The 18,816-nt window shown below is 43.4% G+C and overlaps 1 protein-coding gene across 3 annotated transcripts in view; it reads right to left on the bottom strand.

The window, feature by feature from the left end:
• Positions 1–15,846, bottom strand: part of CWF19L2 (CWF19 like cell cycle control factor 2) — a 101,343-nt gene extending 85,497 nt beyond the window's left edge. The window contains exons 1-3 of one of the 3 annotated variants that reach the window (XM_077341573.1): positions 15,680–15,792; positions 8,127–8,196; positions 1,395–1,505 (exon numbers count right to left, since the gene is read on the bottom strand). In XM_077341573.1, the coding sequence (XP_077197688.1) occupies positions 1,395–1,436 (42 nt within the window). In that variant the 5' untranslated portion in view covers positions 1,437–1,505; positions 8,127–8,196; positions 15,680–15,792. Of the gene's footprint in view, positions 1–1,394; positions 1,506–5,572; positions 5,645–8,126; positions 8,197–15,679 lie in introns of those variants that run through there. The other 2 variants (XM_077341571.1, XM_077341572.1) reach the window with 2 other exon arrangements.
• Positions 15,847–18,816: the final 2,970 nt, after the last annotated feature.

The raw sequence follows: 18,816 nt of genomic DNA on the forward strand, positions 1-18,816 counted from the left end.
TGGGCATGGAATATTTCCCTATAATACCAATTCACCAATATGTCTTGAAAACCCAGTTTCAGAGGACAGCCCAGTCTACATCCTTCCCACACCTGGATGCTAGCTTTTGATACAAAAGGAATGAGAAGCAAAATTTCTTCCTAGTCAAATCTCATCCAAAGCTACGGGTCCTTCAAGAGTCCCAAATTAAGCCTTTGTGTATTGTCATCGCTGTGACTTAACAGGGGATCAAATTCAATCGCAGGGAAAGAGCGGCTGAAGGCTTTGCTGATTAATCATGCCAATCAAAGCGCCAATCAAAACCTATCACTGCCGTTCCATTTCCACATTTTGCTTTTCTTTAAAAAATAGCCAGGCTGCACGTGTGTCCAGCCTCTTATCTTTCAGTTTTATAGGTTGCTAATTAAAAACAGGCATCTGAGTGTTAACCGTGCCATTTATTGGATTAATGCACAGACTACCTTTCAACATTAATTTGTGAAGCAGATTTGGGGAAGAGACCCCCATCACTATGCAGCACCCTTTTCTCTAAACAGCTTTCAAAGGTAAGTCCTGAAATTTCCCCAAAGAGTCTTGTTATTTGAATGGGGTCTTACTACAGCCTACGTTTTGGCATAGCTAATTAATTACTGGGAATCTGACTGCTAAGGAGATGTTTGATATTGCTGCTTATCTACTGCTACCACTCTGATCGAACCGTCTCCAATCAAAAAAATAGGAATTGTCCAGGCTATTCCAAATCAATAATAGATCATAGAATAATAGAGTTGGAAGGGGCCATACAGGCCATCTAGTCCAATCCCCTGCTCAACACAGGATCAGCCCAAAGCATCCTAAAGTATCCAAGAAAAATGTGTATCCAAACTTTGCTTGAAGATCTTTTTATTTCCTCTTTTTATAATGATTCAAAACTTTGCAAATCATCCAAAATCATAACAGAAATAAATCACAGGCAATTCCTATTTCTTGGATTGGAGTAACTACTGTGGCGCAGAGTAGTAAGGCAGCAAACATGCAGTCTGAAAGCTCTGCCCATGAGGCTGGGAGTTCAATCCCAGCAGCCGGCTCAAGGTTGACTCAGCCTTCCATCCTTCCTAGGTTGGTAAAATGAGTACCCAGCTTGCTGGGGGGTAAAACGGTAATGACTGGGGAAGGCACTGGCAAACCACCCCGTATTGAGTCTGCCATGAAAACGCTAGAGGACGTCACCCCAAGGGTCAGACATGACTTGGTGTTTGCACAGGGGATACCTTTACCTTTACCTAACTACTGTTAACAGCCTAGAGCCAGTGAAGAGACTAAAAGGTTTTCTAAAAGAGTGCTTTGAAACCAACTGTATGGCTAACATCAGGGTCATGTTTGGCAGTGGTATAAGATCATGCTCTGAGCACCACCTTCTCCAACTCCTCCACACGTGCAGTCACATCATCGAGCATCCACGTATCCTCCCCTCGCAGTCGCTTCAGCTCTTGGCGTCGCTGTTCCTTTTCGTAATCAGCTTTTGCCTAAAACGGAGGAGAGAACAAAGATGAAAACTCATTCAAGACTGAACAAAGGTTCGCATAAATATTACACACCTCCTTCAGTGCTTAGTTTTTAAGTACTTTATAAATTATTATTAGGGGTGTTCAGGTTTGGATAAGTATACGAATCTCCATAACATTAAAAGTTACTTTGCCAGTTCAATGATTCATCACACTGGCCAAGCTTGATGTTAAAAAAAGTTAATAATTTACAGTGTGCTTTAATTCTTCACTGAAATAAATCCTGGGAATTATGGCATATATTTGACCTCAGAAAATCAAATTGTCTTGGTAGCCATACTTTGGTTGCCCCTCCCCAGCCCCAAAAAAACCTGCAACAAGCATGCTTGGACAACAGAAAAGAACATGACTCTTGTGAGAACCTGAGCTCTGAACAGCAGTAACTCACTTGATCAAGTATACAAAGAACAGAGTTTGATCACCAGCCTCACATTTCACAAAAGTCAGTGGTCAAATCCTAAAAGGCAAGGTGCTGCAAAACAGATGTCTAGGATAAGGTACAAAGACTGCAAAAATCCTAAACAACTATAACAAGGGATTGAAATCATCCTATGAGATTACTCTGGTCTTTCTATTTTTATTTTATTTTTATTTTATTTATTTAGATTTTTATATAGCCCTTCCCTACGGCTCTGGGTGGTTTACATAAAACATTTTGGAACATTGAGAGCATAGGTGTGTAAATCAACTCTGCACAGCACACACCTGAAGTGATGCATGGAACAGATGAGGTGCAGAGGGGATGAAGCGATGGCTTCAGGGGCAGAAAGTACTGGGTTGAAGCCCAATGGGCTGACATCACTCTTTAAAGGATTGTCGTTGATGGCTTCTGAGAAAGAACTCTCTGTGTGCAGTGTTGTCAGCTCTTCAGTTGAGTCTGACTCTTGGCGATCCCATGGCACAGCTGTCGTCACAATCCACGATCCCGCACCATCTCCCTCAGCAATGCAATGTTCTGGCTGGTGTACATTCCAGTCGTGTCCAACCACCACACCCTTTGTTGACCTAGCATAATTGCTTTCTCCATTGAGTTGGATCGTTGCTTTCGCCATTGAGTTGGACTGAGCACAAGAAAGCTTTTGATTGTGTGGATTACAACAAACTGTGAGAAGCCCTGCAAAAATTGGGGGTGCTAGTGCATTTGATCAAGCTGATGTAGTTGCTCTAGGCCAGGGGTAGTCAAACTGCGGCCCTCCTGATGTCCATGGACTACAATTCCCAGGAGCCCCTGCCAGCGAATGCTGGCAGGGGCTCCTGGGAATTGTAGTCCATGGACATCTGGAGGGCCGCAGTTTGACTACCCCTGCTCTAGGCAAACCAAGAAGCCATTGTACATACACCATTTGGTGACACTGACTGGTTCAAAATAGGGAAAGGAGTGTGCCAAGGACTTCCCCCTTCCTGTTTAACTTGTATGCTTACAGGGTGTGCCCAACAGTAATGCCTAAATGGAGCAGTTCATCCTTAGCAGCAGGCTAGCTTTAGGAGTAAGTCAATAATGAAAAACAGCTCAACTGAGAAAAGCTTGTCAGATTAGAGACACCCCAAATGGGTGGCCAGAATAAAATATGCCTAACATTCCCACTAAATGAGCTGCATAATCCAAAAACAAGCTTCTCTCCTCATGACCCTAACACCAGTGATCCCAAAAACAACCACAGCCATATTTATTTATATTTATATACCACCCTCCCTCGAAGGCTAAGGGCGGTTTACAGGGAACAGGAAACAGATACAGATAACATGAGGTAACACATGTGACAACAGCAATAACAGTGCAACACCAATAACCCCAACATGATAACAGCAATAATAATATGATAGAACTGCAAAGGAGCCTCAGCTGAACTCTTACTGGGACCCAGTGCATTAGGCAGATTAGTGGCGGTCATAATAGGAGGGCGGGGGCTGAGTACCAATTGGTGTCAGACGTTGAAAGAACTCACAACTAACTTCTTAATAATAAGAAAGCTTTATTGAGAAGCACTACATACATCTAGACTAGCGAAGTCAAATCTGGCTTGAGGGCAGATTTGCTTCTTCTTATCAATACAATTCTCCCGCCCAAAACTTGAAAGTTCCCAAGGGAGGGGAGAGGGAGAGAAGAGACACTTGCGATTAAAAACAGTGTTACATTCTCATGGCCTTGACTGTCTTCCACTGTTGATAGTGAAACCAGACCTAGCCGAGAGGCCCCAGGAGGAAAGAGATAATGGATACAATAACATACATTTCACTTTCTACTTTTTAGCATGATTACAGGACCTGGAGCAACCAGGCACCAAGCAATATAACTGTCATGGAAGAACTCAGGCTAATTTATGGCAGGGTTTCTAACAATCCTGACAATGGGAAGCGATGGTCCGGGTCGACCTCAACCTGGTGGAGGAGCTCCCTTTTGCAGGCCCTGTGGAACTGTTTGGGTTCTGCCAGGGCCCTAACCTCCTCTGGGAGCTTGTTCCACCAGGTGGGGGCCAGAATGGAGAAAGCTCTGGCCTTGGTTGAGGTCAAACGGGCTTCTTTGGGGCCAGGACCACCAGGAGGTTGGAGGTAGTAGAGCGCAAGGCTCTTTGAGAGGTGTAGGCGGAGAGGCGATCCCTCGGGTATATTGGGGGATAATGCCCATGATACTCCAGTCTCCAAAAACAACTAGTATTTACTTTCCACCCCCCCCCCCCCCCATATTACAATATTCCATCCTTCCAGAGGGAAAGTCTTTACCATTTCAACCTTCGTAACAATAACAAGTAATTTTGCCCAGACTAATTTTCACTTTCGGCTCCAGACAGTGACCTCTGGTTCTATTTTCCAAACACAATTGCACATAGTTTACTAACATCAATCTTTTGGCTCCCTTCAGCATTTTATAATTAAATCCCCAGCTAGTTGCAGGTTTCATTCTTGTGCTATAAAAAAAAAAACAAGCCAAATCGTTTCGCATTCCCCAAGCCTTACCAGGTAAGCATTTCATTTGGAGCTCATTAGCACTGTCCAGTAGCATAGAAATGCCAACTCATTTTCTTCTTTGGCCTTGCAGATTTATTTATGTTTCCCTGTGATTTTTGCTTTGTGTCATGAGCCCTGGCTGCATTTAACTTTGGCTGTTCCAAAGGCATTAGGAAGTCAAATGCTTAAGGCCTTGACCAATTTTCTCTGGCTGTAGAAGCCAGGCCAAAAGTTTAGGAGCCAGGCTTCAGGGCTTCCTATTTTAATGACCGTATTTTATAATGATTGCTCCAAATATATTGATATAAAAGCTAATCCTAGCCACAGCTGTCATCAGGACAACCAAAAGTAACCGTTAATCCCTAGCTTAACTTCTTCCCAGTTTCTCATAATGCCATTACTGCTTTAAAAATTCAAATTACATTAACACTGGAGACAGTAAAGAAAGCAGCTGATTAAGTAATGTATTCATCTATCATCAATGAATAGTGTAAATTTAAATTTACATATAAGTTTGACTTAACATCTACGTTAGGTTTTCATATTATGGCAGGCACCTTCATGTTCATTGATTTTATGGCATACAAGAAAACACTATCTATCTATCTATCTATCTATCTATCTATCTATCTATCTATCTATCTATCTATCTATCTATCTATCTATCTATCTATCTATCTATCTATCTATCTATCTATATCCTGCCACTCCCATTAGGCTCATGGCGAGTCACAAACAGTAAAAGCCTCCTTAAAACCCCTAATACAATAAAACCTATCTAAAACCAAACAACCCCAACCAACCCAACCAATCCAAGTGGAGGCAGCACTACTTAAGCAAAATGATAAATAAGCTTTGTAGTTTCACTGACAGTGGCCAAGACAACAAAATCACTGCTGAAAACACTAGATGCCACAAAGAAATATCTAGCCACCGTGGCAACCTGGTGCTTGGGATTTACTGCATCCTGCCTTAAAACAACTAACATAATCACACACAACACCCACATGCTCAAATCCAGTCTCATACAGAAACGCAGTGAATGTCCCAAACCCAGACAAAATTTAGGACCAGAAGATCACCTTCACATCTAAGAGCTCTTCTGGTGCTATCCTGTCTGGTTTTGCTCTCGCAGGCATCCAGAGGAAGAGTAAAGAGAAAGAAGTATTCAGGAGATGTGCAAGTTTGACTTTGGTGCTTCTCCACTAGGCCAATGAGGGCTGGGAAGATGTGGAGCATGGTTTCGCTTCCTTTGCTCATATGCTGCTTCTGTTATAAAACAGACAACCTCCTGAAACTCTTGCTATACAGCAAAAAGTTTTATTCTTTTTAATACCAAATACATTCCTTATTAAACTCAATCGCATGAGATTACCTGTAGTAAAGATGAAAACGCTAGAGGGCGTCATCCCAAGGGTCAGACATGACTCGGTGCTTGCACAGGGGATACCTTTACCTTTACCTGTAGTAAGTTTCATACAACAATTGTTTTCTAAATTATGTGCCATTATTTCTGTGTCAACATTCTACCACTGAATACATTCTTTAAAGGGCAATACAAAGCAAAGCCACTCCAGCAAAGCAAGCCTGTATGGGATGATAAGATATGTAACCAAGATGAAGACAAAAGGATTCTTTCAAAATCCTTTTTAAATCCCCCATTGTGAGAAATTTCAGAGAAAAGCCTTTTGATGGGTAGATACTGGAGTCTATTAAATCCTACACAATAGCTCCAACAAACCCATGAGAAACATTTTTCACAAACTTTTTCACATCAACCCTGAGAGATCTGATAGTTTTCACAAATCCTTCTTCGACATTTCTCAAGAGCAATATTAACCCTCCCATTCGAGAGAAGCAGAGAAAGAACTGTCAGTGAATATGAATGAATAACAAAACAGGCTACCGCTTCCACTTACATTCAGCAACAGTGGCTCACTTCAGATCCATATTGGCAAGCTCAGGTTTGTGCACAAGCTCAGCTCTACCCTTCTTAGATGCTACTAAAACACAGCCTCCCATTTATCCAAACCAGCAAGTCCCCAGTTTATAATTTCCCTGCAAAGCAGACGTGTAAACCATGGTTTCATCATTCATACAAAACAGCAAATTTTGCCACTAATAAGAAACTGTGGGAAGGCGTAAGGGCAGGAGTATATCACTTCACTTGTGTATCACCTTGCTGTGGTTTGGCATTGCATGTTGTTGTTATTTAATGTATTACCCATCACTCCCAAGCAAGCTACTGGAAGGTTACAGGTGTCCAGTTAAAACGCCCATTAAAACCCTATTAAAACGGACAAGAAATACAAATACAATAGACCAACAGCCCAACAACATGGCGGAGAAACCCCCCCCTATCCGCAACCCCTACCCCTAGAGGGAAGAGGCAGGAGAGACAAAGTAATCAAGTTGCAGCTGAATGCCAGGGGGGCCCCACTGATCTTCCCCCACTGCCTCAGCCTCAACTAGGGTTAGGCGCTTCATCATCCAAAGCGGCTGTTCATGCCCGAAGCAGCCAGCACCGTGGCACCGGGGGAGTGAGGCGCAGGTGCCAGCACACCAGATGCCTGCGCATGTGTGCGCCCGCTGGCACGGCCATGCCTACCCCCCCCCCCCCCGCGTGCTGCAGTGCTGGCTGCTTCGGGCGTAAACGGCCACTTCAGAAGCTGAAGCGCCCGACCCCAGCCTCAACTGTAGACCTGGCGGAAGAGCTCCGTTTTGCAGGCCCTGCAGAATGCTGGAAGGTCCCGCAGGGCCTGCAGCTCACCCGGGAGCTCATTGCACCAGGTGAGCCATTCCACTGGCTACAGTTCAAATGACTGAGACACAACAAGTAGCATTTCTGTCTCTGGATAGCCAATAGGCATGCCAAATCACAAATTGCTTTCAAAAGTCCTCTCTAAAGTGGCTTGCCACACTGCATGGAGTGAGGGAGTACTCTTTAGACAATACAAGCTTGAGCATACAGAACTAATTTAATAGTTATTTTAATGCAGATTCATTGCCTAATATAATTCATCACAAATCCAATTTATAAAAGTTTGATAGGTGAAATATAAACACCAAGATATACTATCACCAGGCCATGCATGACATTAGGTGCTTAGGGGGTAGGGACATGCATAGCAGTGGGTGCATCTTGATGTCATTTCCAAGAAAACCAGAAGTGACATCAGATAGCCATAGGAATCATCAGAAACTCTATTGTAAAATCACAGAGATTCTAGCAATTCCTTGAGGTACTAGACATCACTTTGTTTCTCCAGAAGAGATATTGTAGTGCATACATTTTTAATCCTCCCACCACTCCTTAAAGCACTGACAGGCAACAAGAGATGCCACCAGCAGCCCTAGCAGCCCTACCACGATACCGTATTTCTTCAAACACTGCTCGCTAAGATTCAACCCTGTGACTAGAGAAAGCACACCTGTTCAAGCAAATATCCATGCTTATTTCAAACTAAATTTGAATGCAAAATAATAAAATCCATCATAGCATCATGATACTAAAAGAAAAGTATACTAGCTCCATCATAAATTTAGACTGGTCCTTCAATATCAACAACTCTGAAAGATGTATATTAGCATGCTGAAAAAGCAATTACTGCCAGCTGCTATCACAGGATTAATTACCTTATTTTTGGTTCTTCAACACGTAGAATCCCCATCCTCATTCTCAAAGAAAAAAGGTGACCTCTTGTTTCTGAAGAGGAAATATATAATTCCTAATGCTGACAAATTATGTACAGCACTCTGCACAATTCAAACAAGAATATTAGATGTAAAGTTTTCAAAGCTCTCTACAGAAGTCCACAAAAGTATGTGCACAACTATTTGTGTATCTATTTAATTCACTTATATCATGTTTTTCTCCCCATTGGGGATCCAAAGTGGATTATATCATTCCCTTCTCCTTTATTTTATCCTTACAACAACCCTTTGAAGTAGACTAGGACAAGAATGTGACAGGCCCAAGGTCACCCAGCAAACTTCCATGGCACAAGTGGAGATGTTAGGTATAATTAATTTTATAATCCAGATAACACATAAAACACTATGCAAAAAGGCTTATCCAACAACACACACATCTTTAAACAGCCCGTGGCGCCACGGGCGCCACGGACTATATAATTCGTTAAGCCCCCTAGAGGTGGGCTTTGTCCGTGATGAGGAAGGGTCCGGGTTGGACCCTTCCTCACGACAGACAATCGGAGGGACCAATCGGCAGGCGCGAAGCGCCTGCCGATTGGTCCCTCCGATTCCCAGGCTGAGCAACTGCGAGCCGCGCGCAGCGCGGCTCGCAGTTGCTCCCGGACTGATGCGGCGAGAGGTGCAAAGCGCCTCTCGCCGCGTCAGACCGCCGCCCGAGGGAACCCCCAGCAGTCGCGCGAAGCGCGGCTGCTGGGGGTTCCCTCCCTGCCGGTCTGACGCGGCGGGAGGCGCGAAGCGCCTCGCGCAGCGTCAGACCGCCGCCCGAGGCAACCCCCAGCAGTCGCGCGAAGCGCGCCTGCTGGGGGTTCCCTCCCTGCCAGTCTCCCCTTTCAAAACCCCTTTTTATAAAGGGGCTTTGAAACTAGTTAAAATATAAACTGTTAAACGCCAAACATACAATTGTAGCAGGAGCTGAAATACAACTTGCTATCCATTCATTTATTCATTTTAATTTCCTTGGATTCCTAAGCCACCCTTTCCACAAAAGTCTCATAATGGCTTACAGTGCATAAATAATTTTACAATAAAAGCTTTAAAATCTTAAAATTCAACTAAAACAACACTATAATCGGCCCATCAGTTAAGATAATTGGCCCGGCTTTGATGGCAGGTGGTAAGAGTGCAGCCTGGGCTTCAACCAAACCCTTGGGGGAAGAGCGGCGTCTTTTAGGTCCTTCAGAACTTTGAGAATTTCGTAAGGGCCAAGATATCTGACGGCAACTCTTTCCACTAGGCTGGAGCCAGGGCTGAAAATGCCCTGACTCTGGTTGAGGCCAGGCGCACCTCTCTGGGGCTGGGGACAACATGTAGGTATTTGCAGAGTAAAGTGCTCTTCGGAGGGAATATGGGGAGAGACAGTACATATATTAGTCACTGCCACATTTAACAAAATTCTTACCAACTTAACTATATTTTGTGATTGAACTTTATCCAAGGCTGTCTCTACAGCTACCGGATGTCAAAACTGGCACATATATATATACATATAGTCAGCAATCCCTCTCCTATGACATGTGAGAGCTTGTGGTCCATTCTCTTACCCTTCTCCCCCACCAGTTGCAGTCCTGATTGTGCGGCAAGTAGATAAGGGTACTAGAAAACACCTTCAGAACCTAATTCCTGTTGGAAAAGGCAATGTCAGCCCTCAGAGGGGGTGAAAGAAGGCAATTAGATAGGATAGCGAGGTTAGCACTTCCACTCCTGCTAAGTGTCATTCCTTGTCTGTTTCCAGATTGAACTATTAGGGCAATTCCCCCCTTCTTTTTGGAAGGGCCACACTCAGTCCTACCCTCTCTCACAGCTAGAGATGGAATTTACCTCTGTCTCTCCTCTTTCCTATCAAGTAAGTTAATTCCTAAGTAAACCTTTAATTTACTCTTTAATCTGGTTGTGCACCATTGCTGTGTTAATTACTCTGCCAGTAATTCCTACCCTCAAACACTCTACCTTTAAGGCCTTACGTGGTCTGGGGCCTGTGTACTCTACAGCTACCGGATGTCAAAACTGGCACATATATATATATTTTAATAAACTAATAAATACTTCTCCTCAGACATCTTACCATGGTAGGAAAGTACTGACAGATATCACAGAGTACACTGATTCTTACACAACACAAAGCTTTTTGTGCTTGATAATATATCCCATTGAACTCAGTGAGGATTTCCTCCCCTAAGTGAACATGCATGGGAACTGGCTACATGTCTTCTGTCTTTGTTGCTTTGACATGACACTTAAGGCAAAAAGATTTTCACTGTGAACCTTGATTAATTTACTGTTACGTAATCAACACAGAACCCATTATCTACCCCAAGCAAAACAGCATTGTGTGTTTGCACACAAAAATTGAATCAATTTCTCGTGGAATTGAGCATTAAACCTTCTTCAAAAACTGGAGAGGAGAGCAATTATTCGTTCCAAGGATTCTACATTAAAAGGTTAAGGCGCTTCTCACTAAGTGACTGCTCCTTCCTCGTTCTCTATTAATCATCACACAAAAGCCCCAAAGGACAAGACTACTAAGGCAGCTACAGGATTGAACCAATGGAAACAAAAATGGTTGAATCATTTGGGGTTTTACCTTTTGGCAAGCAAAGCCACCTGATTAATAGACAGAAAACTCTACTGAGAAAACCTTCGACAATATATCTTCAGAGAACCTTGGGAGGAAATCTCTTTTACTAGAGTAGAAGAAGAAGAAGAGTTGGTTCTTATATCCCGCTTTTTTTCTACCCGAAGGAGTCTCAAAGCAGCTTACAGTCTCCTTCCCTTTCCTCTCCCCACAACAGACACTCCTGTGAGGTGGGTAAGGCTGAGGGAGCCCTGATATCACTGCTCGGTCAGAACAGTTTTATCAGTGCTGGGGTGAGCCCAGGGTCACACAGCTGGCTGCATGTGGAGGAGTGCAGAATCGAACCCGGCTTGCCAGATTAGAAGTCCGCACTTCTAACCACTACACCAACCTGGCTCTCAGTAGACGTTAACTCCTCTGTATTAGCCCAATGTCCCATTAGTTACTCTTTGGGATCAGTTTGATAACTATATACATTATCTGACTTGCGGATATCCTGGGGCAGGAGTGTCAAACATAAGGCCCGAAAGATGGAACAGGCCCTGGTCTTACAAGATCCACAAGGAACTGGTATGTATGGAAATGTAAAGTACACCTCCTATTATGGTATCCCTTGGAAAATAACTAATCATGCACACATGGCTCAACTCAAGAAACTGCCCTTTATGTCGGGTCCATCCCTCAATGAAATGACACCTCTGTCCTAGGGCATCTTTCTGTGGTCTCTGCCCAAGGCAACATCCACAATGAAATTTCTATCCTACTCTTTGCTGATGACGCAGTTCTCCTATCAAGAATAATATCAAGACTGTCCTCTCCAATACAGGCGTTTGCCTCTTGGAAGAAGCCTGACAGTTAACTATCAAAAATCTCAAGATTGTTGTTTTTGGGAAACATGTGAAACTGCCTTATACTGAATCAGACTTTTGGTCCATCTAAGTCAGTATTGTCTATTTAGACTGTCCAAGGTCTCAGGCAGAGAGGACTTTCATCTCCCCTACTGCCTAGTAACTGGGGATACTAGGGATTGAACCTGGGACCTTTTTGCATACCGAGCACATGTTCTACCACTGAGCCACAGCCCTTCCACCTGCTATGCTGGACAAACAGGCCTGTTCCTTCGACAAAGAATATCACACAAAGTCTCACATTAGAAACTGTGTTCAAAAACCAGTGGGGAGAACATTTTAACTTTCCAGGAGATTCTAAGAATAACAGTTCTACTCAATTTATTGGAATTCTTCCACCTGGAAAGCTGCCTGATTACTGTTTATATTTGGTCTTTCCTCATTGTAAGCATGTCTTCATGTTGGTACGTGTTAATGCCGTACTATCTAGTGTTTTGTAGGGAGGCATCTTAAGATACCATACTCTGATAATAGTATGTGTCTGCGATACAAGCTAACGTAGACATTCAATATCACATGACATTTGAATGTAATGACTTTTCTCAGTCTAGAAATCTTTTAATACTTTCTTTATTCCAAAATATAGATCATATGAAGACATTACCTCTTTTCTTAGAAGATAATAGCAGACCTATCACTTTTAGCTGAGAACATCTATGCATTTTTGATAGAGCTTCGCAGCCATTCAAATGGGGATTAGTTTTTTCTATATTTTGGGAACCTGCTTAGAACGGATAAATTAAGACAGACAGGAAATGATCCAGGGAGAAATAATTAAGGATGTGACTGAGACAGAAGAATTTTCTTTTATCAATAGTGATGATTGAAAGGGTACAGAGGAGAGCGACGAGAATGATCTGGGGCCAAGGGACCAAGCCCTATGAAGATAGGTTGAGGGACTTGGGAATGTTCAGCCTGGAGAAAAGGAGGTTGAGAGGGGACATGATAGCCCTCTTTAAGTATTTGAAAGGTTGTCACTTGCAGGAGGGCAGGATGCTGTTTCCGTTGGCTGAAGAGGAAAGGACGTGCAGTAATGGGTTGAAACTACAAGTACAACGATATAGGCTAGATATCAGGAAAAAATTTTCACAGCCAGAGTAGTTCAGCAGTGGAACAGTCTGCCTAAGGAGGTGGTGAGCTCCCCCTCACTGGCAGTCTTCAAGCAACGGTTGGATACACACTTTTCTTGGATGCTTTAGGATGCTTTGGGCTGATCCTTTGTTGAGCAGGGGATTGGACTAGATGGCCTGTATGGCCCCTTCCAACTCTATGATTCTATGCAAGCATGACATCCAGCCACAAATGGGTGCATTCCATTAGATCAGTTTCCATTGGCTACAAAGCATAACTTTCTACATTTCATAGAATTTCTCAAAAGTAAGAGATCTCTGAAAATCTTTAGAACAGCAAAAGTGGACCCAAAGCAAATATATATATATATTGCTTACTAATTCCAACACCAAGCATAGTCTCCATGTTTCCACCTGGCTCCAAAAAGAATCCTAAGGTTGGAAGGGGCCATAAAGGCCATCTAGTCCAACCTTCTGCTCAATGCAAGATCAGCCTAAAGCATCTGGGATAACGATCTGTCCAGATGCTGCTTGAAGACTGCCAGTGAGGGAAAGCTCACCACCAACTCCACTGCTGAACTACTGTGATTTTTTCCCCTGCTATTTAGTTGGTACCATTCTGCATGTAGTTTCAGCTCATTACTGAAGGTCCCTCTTTTCATAAAGAATATTTATGCTTGATGTTTTAATCTGTTGTTAGTTACTGTGCCTACCAGGTCTGGAAATTTTAACTGCATTCCTTTTAACCAGAGAGCCAGCTTGGTGTAGTGGTTAAGAGCAGTAGCGTCTAATCTGGAGAGCCAGGCTTGAATCCCCTCTACTCTACATGGAGCCAGCTGGATGACCTTGGCTAGTCACAGTCCTGTTTGAGCTATTATTACAACAGTTCTGTCAGAGCTCTCTAAGCCTCACCTACCTCACATGGTGTCTGTTGGGAGAAAGGAAAAGAAGGCGATCATAAGCCACTTTGAGACTCCTTCAAGTAGTGAAAAGCAGGATATAAAAACCCAACTCTTCTTCCTCTGTTAAAATGTTATGTATGACATTTTAGTCCAAGATTGTAATGATCACAGGCCATTTACTGTCAACTCTACTACTACTATTATACAGAAGATAATGTTTAAAAAATAAAAAGTACTAGAACCATTTTGTGTTCTGTCAAAAAAGGACAATCAGAGTTTGGTAATACCCTGTTAGCATTTCATTTTAAGCACACTATTATATTAATCACCAAGAAGGTGGAAGAATATTTGCAAAAGATGCTTTTAGACAAAGTGGGAGCTCCAATGTCTATCAGCTGTTTGAATGCAGAATTAGAGAGTTACTCTTCAGGTTGAGCCTTGCTAGCATATATTAGACCTTACAAAAGTGGTGCAATAATTCTTAAAAACAAGAGCCATTTCACACAAATGGTATTTCAATGGTCACACTAATAACAGTAGATCAGATATATAATGCCTCACAGGGAATGCTTCCCATGTGCACTCATCACATACATAAATGTGACACATTCGGTAGCTTCTTTCTTTCTTTTAAATAAAACTTTTATTTGCAGATTTTTCACAGATCTAAAAATTTACAAACAAAGAAAAGAACAGCCAATGCAAAACCCAATACAGAGTCAGGTCAAAAGAACCAAATAAGACCTAATATGGATGGCCTGACAGAACTAAGCTAAACAGGGACCATAGTTAATGTTAACTATGAGCCAGTTTGGTGTAGTGGTTAGGAGCGTGGACTTCTAATCTGGCATGCCGGGTTCGATTCTGCACTCCCCCACATGCAGCCAGCTGGGTGACCTTGGGCTCGCCACGGCACTGATAAAACTGTTCTGACCGGGCAGTGATATCAGGGCTCTCTCAGCCTCACCCACCCCACAGGGTGTCTGTTGTGGGGAGAGGAATGGGAAGCCGAATGTAAGCCGCTTTGAGCCTCCTTCGGGTAGGGAAAAGCGGCATATAAGAACCAACTCTTCTTCTTCTTCTTCTAACATTGAAACTGTTACTCATGAACTGTTATGAAACCACTGTTGTTCAACTGATGCTATCCTGAATCATAATGTAGTTATGTTCTCTTGTGCTCTATGTAAGCCGCCCTGAGCCGCAAGGGAGAGCAGCATATAAATATACAGGAGTTTCAAGCAATTCTATACAAATAAGCATACAGGAAAGTAACCTTGTCACCCCTAATAAGGAATTAAAACCAAGTGGACAGAACTGAAGGCAAATTCAGGTGCGTAGCCACGTTGGTCTGAAGTAGCAGAATAATAATAGAGTCCAACAGCACCTTTAAGACCAACAAAGTTTTATTCTAGGTGGGAGGTTTCACAGGCATGCACCCCTCCTCACCCATGGAGCATCACCACAATAATGACACGTCCTGCCTAAGCACAACGGAAATGAGGGCTAACAGAGGCATCCCTGAAGATGCTCTGCAGCAAGGTAACAATGGGCTTTTCTGCCATGCGCACTATGGGGCTGCCTTTCCTACCTGCCTTGCCACAGCCCTTCCCCCTCGCTCAGAACCCTGGGAATTGTATTTTGAAGAGGGAGCCGAGGAGGCTCTCGCGGAGCCCCTCAGCCCGCTGGCAAAACTACAACTCCCAGGAAGTAGAGCCACTCCCTAGAGAAGGCAAGGCGCTTCATAGCAAGCGAGCCCCGCCGCTCAGAACCGAGGGGAATTCCGCAAGCGCAGGGGTAGTCAACCTGTGGTCCTCCAGATGTCCATGGACTACAATTCCCATGAGCCCCTGCCATGGGAATTGTAGTCCATGGACATCTGGAGGACCACAGGTTGACTACCCCTGCGCTAGTGGACCTATTTTGGCAACCACCTCGGCGCACGGAAGGGGAGGAGACCCCTCCGCCAGCTTTTCGGCTTCCTTGAGGGGGGATTGGGGGCGGAGAGCCAAGCCTGGTCAGTCACCTGCTGGAGCAGCGCCTCCCGCTGGCGGCGCCTCTCCTCCTTCCGCGCCGCCAAGCTCCGCTCGCTCTCAAACCCGGACGCCATTCTGCCCGGGAGCCGAAGGACTAGGATTGGCTGCGGCCATAACAAACCCGCCCCTCTCTACTCAGTGCGCCTGCGCCGCGCTGACGTTAAAGCCGCGGGACGCTACTATCGTTGCCCCGCCCCCGCGCGCCTGCTCTTAGCGCCACAGCGGAAGCCGTTCTGCGTTCTCATGGTAACGCCTCCGCGCTGTATTTGAATGGGCGGCGCCGGGCTTTTTGTTTTCTGCTCTGGGGAAACCTCCGCGGGAAAGTAGAAGGAGGATCCATCCGCCTAAGAACGAAGTCCCTTCAGAGATTTAAATGGAGTCATGCAGGCGTGTGGTCGAAAGTTAGCTTCATTAATTTAATATGTGCTTTTAATCTATTTATGATTGTATTTCATTTATTATTGAGTGATGATGATGTTACCTACCCTGATCCTCACAGGAAGGGCAGGTTAAAAACATAAAGTAGTAGTTGTTATTTTATTATGATTTTCGGATTAGAAAAATGACATGTTATATTTTTTTTCGTTTCGTTTTAATTTTTGTATTTTTTTTACATTATAATAAATGCAGAATAAGGCTAAATAATAGTACAGCTGAGGGACAGTGATTAGTGTTGCGACCTCAAGAGGTAAAACTAAGTGGCATGGAGAGCCACCCTGAGGAAAGACAGGATAAACATGTCGTAAATGCAAATGCATTGCACCTGTTCCATCAGTATGATAAGCTGCAGGATCCCCTGGTTATGCCAGCGGGAGCCAGGAATTGTCGCCAGTCAGAAACTCAAATATATGCCAGCAAAATTAAAGAATTAAAGAAAGCACTGGCCATTATAACAAGTTTCTCAAGCAAACATGGTGGCAAAAGCCAACAGTGATGTCTAAGAACTGCTAGGTTGAAACATCAGTAACATCCCAGGAATGTCCCTGCCCTTTGCTGTCACACCTAATTTCATAATGGAGAACAGCACGTCAGTGATGTTTTGACGTCTGACAATGTAACATAGTGGTGGAGAGAGAGAATAAGGTCCATTGCATCAGTCTGCCTGGTCGAAATGCCTCTCATCACTCCAGCAGCAGCTAGCCCAAGGAGAATGGGAGATACAGCAGAGTTCCTTCCACTGGTCCATCCATTAGGATGTTGAAAACATGAGTGCAACTCCCTTGAAAGACCTTACTACCCCCAACTCTTAAACTATGTTAATATTGCTGCAGTTTTAAATACAATGGACAGCCATCCCCACTATGTAAAAACTGCTGTGTTTTTTTTTGTGTTGTCTTAGCAATGGGACACCAGCTTTTCTAAAGAATATTCTAAAGCCTTACACTCCAGTACCTCCAACTTTCTGGTGATCCCTGGCCCCAGGGAAGCTCACTTGACCTCAACCAGGGCCAGAGCTTTCTCTATCATGGCCCCCACCTGGTGGAATGAGCTCACAGAGGAGATCAGGGCCCTGATGGCACTTGAACAGTTCCACAGGCCCTGCAAAAGGGAGCTCCTCTGCCAGGCATTTGGTTGAGGTTGCCCTGAGCCATCCTTCTGTGGCACCCACCTACCCCACTGGGCTAATTATTAATGTAATGTTCTCTGTATTTTTCTACTGTTCTATGTTGTTATCACTTTACTGTAAAAAGAAGTTATCTGTATTGTTTCTATTTTATGTGAACCACCCTGAGCCTCCGGGGAGGGTGGTATATAAATTAAAATAAAATAAATAAATATTGGATTTCGAAATACCGAACATGGACGGTTGGTTTTCAATGAATGGACTGGTATTTGGATAGTTTGCAAGGTAAGGCAGCATAGTATAGCCCAATCTCATCAGATCTCAGGGTTGGTAGTGGGAAGGGAGACCACCAAGGAGGACTCTAAAGAAGAAGCTAATGTCAAATCACCTGTGCTTCTCACATACCTTGAAAGCCCCTTGTTGGGGTTGTCATAAAACAGGCACAACCATCTATAAGAGAGGAGGATATGCATTCTTTTCCCCTCTGCAGACTGGTTTCCACAGCTAACTTCTCAGAAGTATCTTTTTTTCCAGTTTTTCAGATAAAGTTCAACACAAAAAGTTTTAAAATTACCAAGATATCATCTCTGGAAATGACTTTTCCTTTAATAAATTTCAATTTTGCTGTGTCCATCTGTCATCATAAATTCCTTGAGAAGGGCTGGGATTTTTATTTCCAGCTCTGCCACAACCCAAGAAGACATTAATCTCATCAAAGTTTAAGCAAATACTGTTGTCAGTGAAAATCAAGAAAGCTTTCTGCATTGAAAAATACATTCTTCTTGATGTATCCAGCAATTTTTACATCATACTGTCATCTATCTTGAAATTGCCTATGCAAATACAAATATGTTGCGGTACTTTTTCCTCTTAAAAGTGCACATATAATAGATCATCCTTGCATCTCAGTTTACACAGCTCTGGGAACCTTCTTTCCTTTCATTTAGTTCTTGTTTGCTGTGAAAGGGCCTTATATAATGCATCTCTATAAAACTTAGCTAGTTTTCCCCTGCCTTTTGATGTTTTCCTGTGAAACTGATCTCAGCACTGGGGCTACAGTGACAAGAGGAAGGAAAGACAGGCAGAAGTCCTTGTGCCCATGGATATGTGACTCTGGATCCAAGTCATTAAGATTAACAAAACATTTTTTAAAGGCAGCCAGAGTATTAAAACAGCATAAAATATTTTGCAGCCTAAAATGATCTTTCTAAAGCAGTCCTCATGCTAAAAGTAAGCTGCAAAAGCAACATTATCAAATCAAACCCTACTGTGTGATCTATACTGTATTGTTATATGATGTACCCCATCTCAAGAGGGCTAGGTTATAAATATAGTCATCATAAATAATAGTTAAAAGCCTGGGTTAAAAGCATTGATTTGGCCTATTCATGTACCTTGTAGAAAGTGAAGTAGATGGCTGGTGAGCCTAAAAGGCTGTACAGCAGAGATGCCACCACTGGAAAAGCCTTGTTTCACCTGACTCACTTCTGCAGATTGGGGTACAGAAAGCATGGCTTATGAGAAGGGTCTTAACTGAAGCATTGGGCAGTACAGAGGGAGTCA

Source organism: Paroedura picta, chromosome 6, assembly GCF_049243985.1.
Source record: "Paroedura picta isolate Pp20150507F chromosome 6, Ppicta_v3.0, whole genome shotgun sequence".
NCBI classification, from domain to species: Eukaryota; Metazoa; Chordata; class Lepidosauria; order Squamata; family Gekkonidae; genus Paroedura; species Paroedura picta.